The sequence below is a fragment of the Macrosteles quadrilineatus genome, unplaced genomic scaffold, assembly GCF_028750875.1.
Source record: "Macrosteles quadrilineatus isolate MER2022 unplaced genomic scaffold, UCM_ALF_1.0 Scaffold_1__1_contigs__length_201487025, whole genome shotgun sequence".
Classification (NCBI taxonomy): Eukaryota; Metazoa; Arthropoda; class Insecta; order Hemiptera; family Cicadellidae; genus Macrosteles; species Macrosteles quadrilineatus.
The window spans coordinates 1,771,506-1,783,756 of record NW_026542594.1 but is presented as its reverse complement, the minus strand read 5'-3'; the positions used below and the strand labels follow the sequence as shown (position 1 = coordinate 1,783,756).

The window sequence follows — 12,251 nt, the reverse complement described above, 5'->3', positions numbered from 1 at the left end:
ACAACGAGAGTGACACTGTACCTTGGTAAGCTTGAACTGGTGATGGGTAACGGGCGGGGTACGGACTTCTGAAGTAGAACACGAGGTATACCAACATATCAGCATTCCTAGATAATGTATTGGTTCGCTACAACGAGAGTGACACTGTACCTTGGTAAGCTTGAACTGGTGATGTTTAATGGCATAGGTACGGACTTCTGAAGTAGAACACGAGGTATACCAACACATCAGCATTCCTAGATAATGTGTTGGTTCGCTACAACGAGAGTGACACTGTACCTTGGTAAGCTTGAACTGGTGATGTTTAATGGCATAGGTACGGACTTCTGAAGTAGAACACGAGGTATACCAACACATCAGCATTCCTAGATAATGTGTTGGTTCGCTACAACGAGAGTGACACTGTACCTTGGTAAGCTTGAACTGGTGATGTTTAATGGCATAGGTACGGACTTCTGAAGTAGAACACGAGGTATACCAACACATCAGCATTCCTAGATAATGTATTGGTTCGCTACAACGAGAGTGACACTGTACCTTGGTAAGCTTGAGCTGGTGATGTTTAATGGCATAGGTACGGACTTCTGAAGTAGAACACGAGGTATACCAACACATCAGCATTCCTAGATAATGTGTTGGTTCGCTACAACGAGAGTGACACTGTACCTTGGTAAGCTTGAACTGGTGATGTTTAATGGCATAGGTACGGACTTCTGAACCAGAACACGAGGTATACCAACACATCAGCATTCCTAGATAATGTGTTGGTTCGCTACAACGAGAGTGACACTGTACCTTGGTAAGCTTGAACTGGTGATGTTTAATGGCATAGGTACGGACTTCTGAAGTAGAACACGAGGTATACCAACACATCAGCATTCCTAGATAATGTGTTGGTTCGCTACAACGAGAGTGACACTGTACCTTGGTAAGCTTGAACTGGTGATGTTTAATGGCATAGGTACGGACTTCTGAAGTAGAACACGAGGTATACCAACACATCAGCATTCATAGATAATGTATTGGTTCGCTACAACGAGAGTGACACTGTACCTTGGTAAGCTTGAGCTGGTGATGTTTAATGGCATAGGTACGGACTTCTGAACCAGAACACGAGGTATACCAACACATCAGCATTCCTAGATAATGTGTTGGTTCGCTACAACGAGAGTGACACTGTACCTTGGTAAGCTTGAACTGGTGATGTTTAATGGCATAGGTACGGACTTCTGAACCAGAACACGAGGTATACCAACACATCAGCATTCCTAGATAATGTGTTGGTTCGCTACAACGAGAGTGACACTGTACCTTGGTAAGCTTGAACTGGTGATGTTTAATGGCATAGGTACGGACTTCTGAACCAGAACACGAGGTATACCAACACATCAGCATTCCTAGATAATGTGTTGGTTCGCTACAACAACTAGGCTACAACGAGACTGTACTTGGCAAGCTACTATACCTTGGTAAGCTTGAGCTGGTGATGGGTAACGGGCTGGGGTACGGACTTCTGAACCCGGCACTCGCCGTTGAGATCGGGTACATGCTTGGCGTATGCCTGCAACAAAGCACACACCATTTTTATGTAGCTCATCACCGAAAATGTCACTTGTATTATATTCGATTTCAGTGATGAACTAATGTCAAACATATCCGGTACACTTTATCCCTCACACTTGCGTTGTGCAAAGAATAAGTAAACCTTTTGTAGATTAAGTACACACTAAACATTAATTGCTGTAAGAACTTGTGGGAATTTAACACTAATCTTTGTATTGACTAGTATGAAACTTGAAGACGTTGTTATCGGTATTTCCCGTGACAACACCCAAGTAATAAACCTTCAAAAATCCTCAACGGGGCTTTTTTTACCGTCGCGTGATGAAATAAAGTCAAAATGAAGCTCAGCGCGAATGTAGCCAGTAATTTTTCAATAAAGCGACAGCGTACGATCAGCACGGTGGAATTATATTAAAATGATCGAGGCACGACGAACAATACAACGGGGAGATTGGGAGTTTAATACAGCGGAGTGCCTTGGGCGAGGGGGGGGGGGGCGGGGGCATGATTATCTTAGGGGAGCGACCGACGACAATCCGAGATAAATCGACTCTGAAATCCGCCAACTCGACAAAACTGCGTGAAAAACGAATCCAACGGCAAATCCGGCTAAAGAAAAGCCGTTGTAAGAAGATTGGAGTGCAAAGAAATGGGGTGAGCGGGCAAACAAGGGTGGACGGATCTTCCCGTAATGTCCACCAATCATTTGGACAATTTCCCCAGGATGTGGTGTAATAGTCGCTAAGCGGTTCCGGCCCATTCACTTAGCCGATTGTTTGGGGTAATCTCGGCCGATTTTCTACCCCGGTTTTGTTATATTGCATTACAATCGGACACGGAAATCTACCAATACCTCTTAAATGGCTACAATCATTGTCTTCGATCGTTGTTCAAACGGATGCTGAAATTCGATATTATGACTCGAAAAATACGGTTATAAAACATATAGGTATCTGAGTGCTGACTGAATTACGATTACATTAAAATGTGTCGGTGTAATGTAATGTATCTCAGATTGTTTTATTATTGATTATGCAATTTTTATTTGTAAAACTATAGGACATAGCAAATTAACATGCCAACTAGGAATGTGGCTTACAAGTGGCAATATAAATGTAGACATGTTGTACATAGGCAGAAATTAATTACTCAATTTGTCAACGCGGAGTCGCGAGACGTAAAGCCAAGAGGTTAAGAGGTGTATCAAATGTCTAAGACGTTGGCATCGCCTCAGCCTTGCACAATGCATATTGTCATTACACACACTTGCACCGCTGCACAGGGCCTGGTTTGGTTCCATACATGTCCATACTTACACGACAATAAACAGGACTACTACAGGAAAACAAACAGTAGAACTCAATAGTCAAAGATATTACTTAAAGTGGCTGGCACATAACGTTTGGTTAATTAACATGTAGGCCTAGGTGTGGTTTCAGGTGCAATACATGATGAGAAACAGACTAGTGGCTTGTAGGGGCAATAGCCCCTATTACATATATATTCCTGATATATATATTCTTGTAATTATTTTGTACAAATTATTAGTCTAATGGGTTACCCTTCCTTGAATTATCGTTTAAAATTTGTGTATATTATAATATGTATAATAGGTATTGCATACCTGCATAATGCATTTTGATGTCTGCTCTGTTTAAAATAAAAATTCCAAAGGACTATTCATGCGGTGTGTTTATAATATAAACTTTATAATCATACTACAACTAAGGAACAATTTCAATAATAATCTTCAGGATTATTAGGCCTAGTTAAATTAAATTTCTTTGAATATATAAATTCACTTAGATAAAACACATAGAGATAATGTCATCCTCCTAATTGTAAATTGCTAATTCAATAACAAAATCTCTCTGAAAACAACATTTGTTGTATAGCATCCATTTTGGTCGATTCCTTGGTCTTTATTTTAATATTTTAACATCATCTGGTCGCTTTACCCGGCTAAAAGTAACATAAAGTTAACCATGGGTAAACACTGTTTTTCTTTTTTTCAAATAAATGCCAACTTTTGTTAAGGTTTGGCCTTGCGCTTTATTTATAGTTATAGCGAAAGCTAATCGCAATGGGAATTGGACCCTTGTAAACTTAGGGAATATTAGGATCTGTAGATATTAGTTTTATTTTTGGAATGAAAAATATGCCCTTTGCCTACTCCAGTAATTACTTCTAACCTTACCCTTTTTTAGACATACCTAACACAACCAGTTACTCCATTTTAAAATTGGGAAAAAGTCTATTTCAGCTTTATAATAGTATACATATTGCGTAGCATATGTAATCTTTGATATTACATATTACAGTATATTACAGTACAATATGTTTTAAATAAAGTTAAACCACATGTTTTAAAGTAAAAAAAGCAGACATGACATATATTCCCATGCTATTTAAATGTAAATTATTTTATTCCATAACAACCTTTTGGTGCATAATTAAGAAAAATGAATAATTTTCCCCAAAATTTCACGCCCAGACCTTTAAAATGAGACCTCTTCCAGCTTTTTACGGCCTCCCGTTCGCTCACAATTTCATTGTAAAATTTTGGGCTTACGGAATTAGATATATAGATAGGATGATTTCGTTCGATCTTTCTAAATAGCAGGGATTTTATGTATCTATTGTTGTATATAAATTGGTGTGTACATTTATCTGTAAAATTTATTGGATTCTTTTAAAAAGTTGGTTTGTTTACCCAGCACGAGTAATCAATGCCAAAAATTATGTTATAGAGTATACTGACCATGAGGCGGCGACTTGCGTCATTTCCGGACTCAGCATGGGGTAAGGGTATTGTCCCGTGGTGAACGGGTAGATAGGCGGCCTCGTCAGCCCTGGAACATACATCAAACATTGTCAATACATACGTCAACATACGAATATTGTTGGGAAAACAATATGGTATTGTATAAATCCAAACTAAGTAAACCGTCTACTAGTGCAGATCCGTTCAAGGACTGCTCCATTCCAAGTAAAATGTAGGGGCCCAATAATGATCTGACTGGGTCATACACTAGCTTCATTTTTACATTGTTCATACATTACTCTAATATTCATAATTAATTGTTATAATTTAAGCTAATAATTCTGGAGACACTTCACGTTCAGTAGCGTCGTAAGAAAGTTACAAAAACTAAAGTACTACATGGCCCTGCAAAAATATGAATCAATGTAAGCACACACATTTAAGTTCTAATACTTTCATAAGGCCTGGAATAATACTGGTTGCAAATTCAGGTGGTATTTTTTAAAAATAAGATATATGAATGTTGTGTCTCGATGCGGAAAATATAATCATTACGCGGTTTAAAACTACATTATAAAAGGCGTCGTATTACTATTTGCTAATAATTGGCACGATGAATACACCCAGGTTGTTTGTGCCGACCCACAACACAATAAACCTTTAAGGTAAAACTTGGAAAGAGTTGGGTTTCAGAAGAGCGAATGCAATATCCAGCCGCGCCGCTGACACTTGCGAAAAGAACAAAACAAAACACATCGCGGGAAATAACTTCCTCCACTTTTCAGTGGCGGACACGAAAAACCTCATTAGGCAGAGAGAACGAGAGACAAAGCCTGAGAGGGCGCAATATCGGGCGAAACAGCTGAGTGAGAGATGAGAAGAGCATCGGTGGTGACAGCACATTGTCGGAGGTGCCTCCACTAACCTCTAGATTAAACTGAGGCCCTGGGGACACGAGGAAATTTGAACAACAAACCCACAACACCCAGTGTAGAGTGGTGCACTGCAGATGTAAAACCGGACACTTGCAATGAGTGTGAGCAGGGTTGGGAACACGCTGAAGATGCTGAGGCTTAAAACATTTATGATTCACAAAATACTTTATGACGATTTTCAAAACATATCAAATTAATAGACTGTCAGCTTGTTGTGAAACAAATTTCGACTCATTCTGATGAACATTAAATTAGCGTATCTCAAGGGTTCATAAGAATTATAAATAGTAAATATATTATTTCATAAATCCAATTGAGAGATTCATATTTAATCAAACAAAATAAAATCAAAACATTGGATGACTTGATTTGAAAATAATTTGAAATTAATCCAACCCAAATATTATAAACGAAATTAGTTGCAAGCAAAAACACTGTTACCATCAAACTGTAAACAGATTCCGTTATGTGAGATTTGAAGACATTTTTTACGTTTTCCCAAAACCCCAATATGCTTAAATTACATGTGCTGTTGACTTTGCTCAGCTGCGACGCGCCACTTCCCACTTCCTTTGTTAAAATTAACTCGATTGACACCCGCCATGATTACACCCCTGTTTGAGCTTATTCGGAGGAATCGGGGCGTTAAATGTTAGAAAAAACTGACAAAAAGGAGTGAGAAGCGAGAGGTAGGCTGTTTATGAGACAATGCCGTTAATTAGTGAGAACTAGGCCTATCCATAATGCATGCGCACCTAATTATTGTGCTCTCTGCACTCTGGATTGCCTCTTTATATCCGACTCTTCGCTAATTTAATTATTAAATTACCTCCCAGTGCAGCGCCTCTTATGACGCTCCACTATAGCATTCCCTATGACGATGTCGCTGTCACGTGGCCACCTTCCGGTAATTAGTCAACTTGCAGCGAGATAATATTTTGTGTTTAGATTTTAAACATTTCGAAATAGATTTGTTAAAATTAACAAGCAGGGAAAACATTTTATCAAATGAGGATTGCGGAGTGTTACTGTATGTATAAGATTTTGTTTTTAACATGTTATAATAAACTAGCTGTACCCGCGGGCTTTGCCCCGCTTAACTTCATAAGTATTCGCATGGCTCAATCACGTCCTGGTTGAAGTTCGTTCGCTACGCTCACTCACCTTCAAGTTAGAAATCGTTCGCTGCGCTCACTTGTTTTCAGGTTAGCTCGTTCGCTACGCTTACTCGCCTCCAGGTTTATGTTCGTTCGCTACGCTCACTCACCTTTTGGTTGCAAATTAGCTGTTGTCATACATTTTAAAAAGTCATCCCTTTTATTGTTTATAATACAGTAATTTTATAAAGGTTTTTATGTTTTAATATTTAACATTGGAGAATTTAAACGTTGTTAAGTGCACAGGTGTGCTGTGATTGGGGTTTAATACATTTGGACTTATTCAAAAGTAAAATAGTTTTCTGTGCTGCAATCTGTAGAAACACTGTGGCACTATTTCAAATCATGACTAATGCTAATATAGAATGTTGTAGTTATTCAAACGTACAAAACAGTTGGTGAAATAAACATCTGCTTTTAAATTATATTTATTTGTAAACATTCTAGATCAAAAAATCTGACATTGGCCCGCTTAAAACCCTCTGGGGCAGAGCCCTTTTGACGGATCTGCACCAAACTTCACTCGAACCATCCTTGAAAGATGCTTAATAATGCCTGAAAGTTTCATTACAATCTGTCGAGCGGTTTTGGAGTCCATAACGTATATACACATATATATACATACATACATAGTTCTTCTTTTATAGATACGAGAGGTCGTCCAGTGGTCGAAACTCGACCAAAAATATGTAATGTACTCACTTATCTATTTTCACCCCACACTGTAAATAAAACATGTGATTGGAGTTTCCTCCATTTGTTTTGATTTTCTGTTTATATTTCGTTGTTATTTCGTAACCAGCATAGCAACGCATAAGATCCATGTTAATTTTTTCAAATTTTTAAATTCATTTTTTGTGCTTATCTTTGAGCCTATTTAAATTTATAAAGGGATTCTGCACACCTACAGGAAAATAGCTTTCCAACGGTATGCGTAGATTTTCCCTACGATGCACACGAGCTGAGAAAAAAGGTTTTAAAGAAACATGCTTGCCTATTAATATATAGATAGATAGATTAAATCTCTCAATGATTGTTATTTTGCTATATGTTTTTCATGTATCTACGTGTAATACGATCTTCAACGTAGAAATAGTCAAAGTATTGTGTAAATAAATTTAAACCACACCAACATTTTATCGTTCTGAAACGAAATAGACAACCTGTTAAAATGTTACTTCGTGGACATAAAATATAAATTTGAGGTTTGCTAAACAATGGCCTCTCCGTATCTGGAGTACTCTCGAGCCTGTACCAACAAAATGTCTCATCGTAGGGGTCGTAGTTGTGAGGGACCTTATTACGGACGAGATAGGCCCAGTTAGCGACGGTAGGGTTTAATAAGACGCTATTCACGCGGTGAATGGACCACCAGCCTTCGGTAATTGGGCGCCATATCTTCCGCTCAAATTTCCCGCAAGATGGCGTCTTCCCCCCTACAAGGCTACATCGCAATATGATATGGCACGGTGTCAACCCGATTGAGAATATGCGGAGCGAGTCGACCCTAACTGGCCATGCCACATTGTGTGGTGACAACTTGATAAAGGGATCGGCAGTTATATACTATTAGCCCATTCACAACTAGAGTGGTAGCATTGACTATATATAACACTAGGTGATAGGCAATAAAGGTTAGTTACTGTGCGATTTGTACCGACTCAGCTGGCAGTCATCAGGCATGTATATGTATATACATACACATAGTAGAAAGCTCATGAAAGTAATATATACCACGAGAAGTCAATGCGACATATGCGTGTCCACATGACTTGTGTGTCTCTTAGTGGATATATATATATATACAATATATTGTTGAGTATGAACAAGAACTTAATTAAAGTCTCTAAAATCAATGACAAATTGCCCGTAGATAGAACTTGCATATTGCGTTACGCCATACATAAAGGTTTCAATAATTATGAATGATCTGGGAGATTGTGGGAAAATAAGAACCTAGCCCCGGCAAAGCATACTTATTAGCGCTAGTAGTGCGGTTTCCCGCTACAAATTGCAATAATGGATGCTAATATTCCCCGCTAGCGTATCAATGATGACGTAGGGTCGGTGTCGCCTAATTGAGGAGATTTATTCAGGGCCTTGTGTCGGCGCCCTTAAACCCACTAACGAGCGAAACCGACGTCGAAATGCCCAAAATTGGCTTCATCGGTAGGAGAGCTGGCGGGGTGTGCTCGCCTTTGTCGAGTGATTAGCGCCTGGTAGACCCCTGCACAACGCGCAACGCGCCTGCGGTGTCTCGGATACGAACAATGTAGGCGAAAACGTTTAGCAGCATAATAAAGTCCAACAATGAGTTTATTACTTCCCCAAAAAAGACATCTAAAACTTATCAAGTGAGCTTGGGTATACAATTGCTGAAGCTGCTGAGTGACGCTAAAAAGAAATAAGAACGACCAATTTCCATTACGCCCACCATTTTAATTGGTAAACAATTAATTTAGTATGGATCGATATTGATTGTAGTGATGAAACAAACCGTAGAACAACGTTTGCATTTCTTGCAAACAACAATGGGAGGAAACATGTGGTGAGAGGGGGGCTCTTTTATTTATGGGGGGATTATTGTTGTTTTTAGCGAATTACCCTATAGGGAAGCTATTACCTTAGGTGGCATGGTAAGACCTAGGCCCGGGATCGATTTACTTTTTTCATTTTGGTGTCCCAAAGGCCAAAAACACCATTCGTTCAAATTGTTCTATGTATATATATATATATATATATAGTAATGTATGTGTCCGGGATAAATTTGAACGAGTTCGCGAACCAGCGTGATCGGAACTTGAGAAAGGGGTTTTACGGGAGGTTTTATAGGGTAAAATTTAGTTTTTCTAATTTTGACCCTCAAAAAACAAAAATTCCCAATTTCTCCCTACTTCTTTAAAAATCTTAAAAAACAAATCATTTTGTTTATCAAAGTGTTTGTACAATATTATTGGTGACAGAGAAAATTAAAAACAATTTAAAATTTTGATCATAATTGGCAAATTTATTTATTTTATACCAAGCTGCTGTTAATATTTTACTAAAAACCACACATTATTGCATGGTAAGACCTAGGCCCGGGATCGATTTACTTTTTTCATTTTGGTGTCCCAAAGGCCAAAAACACCATTCGTTCAAATTGTTCTATGTATATATATATATATATAGTAATGTATGTGTCCGTGAACGCGATACCTCGAGTAATTTTCGTTCGATTTTGATTAAATTTGGTGTAGACGGGATAAATTTGAACGAGTTCGCGAACCAGCGTGATCGGAACTTGAGAAAGGGGTTTTACGGGAGGTTTTATAGGGTAAAATTTAGTTTTTCTAATTTTGACCCTCAAAACACAAAAATTCCCAATTTCTCTCTACTTCTTTAAAAATCTTAAAAAACAAATCATTTTGTTTATCAAAGTGTTTGTACAATATTATTGGTGACGGAGAAAATTAAAAACAATTTAAAATTTTGATCATAATTGGCAAATTTATTTATTTTATACCAAGCTGCTGTTAATATTTTACTAAAAACCACACATTATTGGTTTCCTTGTAGTAGCAAACCTAGGTACTCGTTATTCTTATTTCCCTATTGACTTTAAATATGGGTAAGTTTTCGTTATTAAATAAACTTTTCAGCAAGCGTATAATTTAAAAATGAAATTACTATAAATAAATACGTAATTTTAGTCCAGGCATCAGAGCCTTATATAATTCGTAGGCTAGTAGGTAGCCTTTTAAGTCAGCCTAGCTTTAAAGTAAGTTTTTTTTATCAAACGGAGAGCACCAGTGAATAAAGTTTCTAAAGCCAAAGGCGGATGTGTAGGCCAACACATATACAACAGATTTAGGACGAATCTTTCGCTTTAGCGTCCTCTCCATTGCGAATCATGTTTACGTTATCTAGTTTTATTATGTGTTCAACTCCAATATTAGGAGAAATAACAATAAAATAAAATGTTTTTCTCGACTTGTAGGCATCTGTTTACATCACTCGAACGAAGTTTGTAGATTTCGCTCAAAACACAAACTGTTTGAAGCAATTAGTTAACAAGATAGTTGCAATTGTCGGATTTCAGCCATATGTTTGATCTAGCGTTTCGGATTAACTCCTTTATCGCAAACGTCTAATGCTACTTTGTATAGATTTTTTTTACGCAACAAAGTACTGTACATATTACATGGATGGAGCATGTAATAAACATCTAATAAACAAAAATATACTGTAGCTGAAATAAAAAGCAACTACATTTAGTCATTAATTACAAACACAAAAAGTATTGTGAAGATGTTTTAATAAATAAATTCTAAAAGAATATCGCTTAAAAATTAATACTAGAGTGTAATTTAGGAGGAAAAATATCTATAAACCAACGTTAATTAAAATAATATTTAACTAGGTGAAAATTTATATTGGTTTAAAAAGTGTTATCTACAAGATACTAGCTCTACAATTAATAGCGAGACAAGCCAGTAATTCTGAAACTCCAGTTGTATAGACGAGCTCATCACCGAGCGACTGTCATCACGAAATTGCAACGTGAATTGAAGCCTATCTGCATGTGCATCTCGTCCCATGCTTCAATGGATTGAAAACGCTTTTGAATTCGTCTCAAACCGACAGTTTGAGAGACATTTAAAGAGCATTTAGCTCAAATTACCCTCATTGAACAGGTTTGGCCCTCTGTAATCAGCGGACTTGCGCAAAATTTTGGTACATTGACGGCGGTGAAATGACGTTACGTCTACACAACATATTTAATGTAGTTGCTACGAATTAAAATGTATTATCCAATTGTCAATGCACCGAGGTACTGTATAGGCCTTATGTTTTACGTACAACAGTCTGCTATAGCTCCTCAACATGTACCACGACAGGGCTGTATTGTTGCACGTACAACAGTCTGCTATAGCTCCTCAACATGTACCACGACACGGCTGTATTGTTGCACGTGCATAAGTCTGCTATAGCTCCTCAACATGTACCACGACAGGGCTGTATTGTTGCACGTACATCAGTCTGCTATAGCTCCTCAACATGTACCACGACACGGCTGTATTGTTGCACGTACATAAGTCTGCTATAGCTCCTCAACATGTACCACGACACGGCTGTATTGTTGCACGTACATAAGTCTGCTATAGCTCCTCAACATGTACCACGACAGGGCTGTATTGTTGCACGTACATCAGTCTGCTATAGCTCCTCAACATGTACCACGACAGGGCTGTATTGTTGCACGTACATAAGTCTGCTATAGCTCCTCAACATGTACCACGACAGGGCTGTATTGCTGCACGTACATCAGTCTGCTATAGCTCCTCAACATGTACCACGACACGGCTGTTCTGTTGCACGTACATCAGTCTGCTATAGCTCCTCAACATGTACCACGACAGGGCTGTATTGTTGCACGTACAGAAGTTTGCTGCAGCTCCGTCTACCACGACACGGCTATATTGTTGCACATACAGAAGTTTGCTACAGCTCCTCTACCACGACACGGCTATATTGTTGCACGTACAGAAGTTTGCTACAGCTTCTCAACATGTACCACGACACGGCTGTATTGTTGCACGTACATCAGTCTGCTATAGCTCCTCAACATGTACCACGACACGGCTATATTGTTTCACTTACAGAAGTTTGCTACAACTCCTCTACCACGACACGGCTGTATTGTTGCACGTACATCAGTCTGCTATAGCTCCTCAACATGTACCACGACACGGTTGTTTTGTTGCACGTACACCAGTCTGCTATAGCTCCTCAACATGTACCACGACACGGCTGTTTTGTTTCACGTACAGCAGTCCGCTACTACAGCTG

General features: G+C 38.5%; 1 protein-coding gene across 2 annotated transcripts in view; it reads right to left on the bottom strand.

Moving 5' to 3' along the window:
- LOC128983220 (protein pangolin, isoforms A/H/I/S-like) overlaps positions 1-12,251 on the bottom strand; it is a 254,079-nt gene that overhangs the window by 25,371 nt on the left and 216,457 nt on the right. For both annotated transcript variants that reach the window (XM_054402449.1, XM_054402440.1), the window contains 2 exons: positions 4,325-4,415; positions 1,466-1,561 (listed from right to left, as the gene is read on the bottom strand). In XM_054402449.1, coding sequence (XP_054258424.1) covers positions 1,466-1,561; positions 4,325-4,415 — 187 coding nt within the window. The remainder of the gene's footprint in view (positions 1-1,465; positions 1,562-4,324; positions 4,416-12,251) is intronic.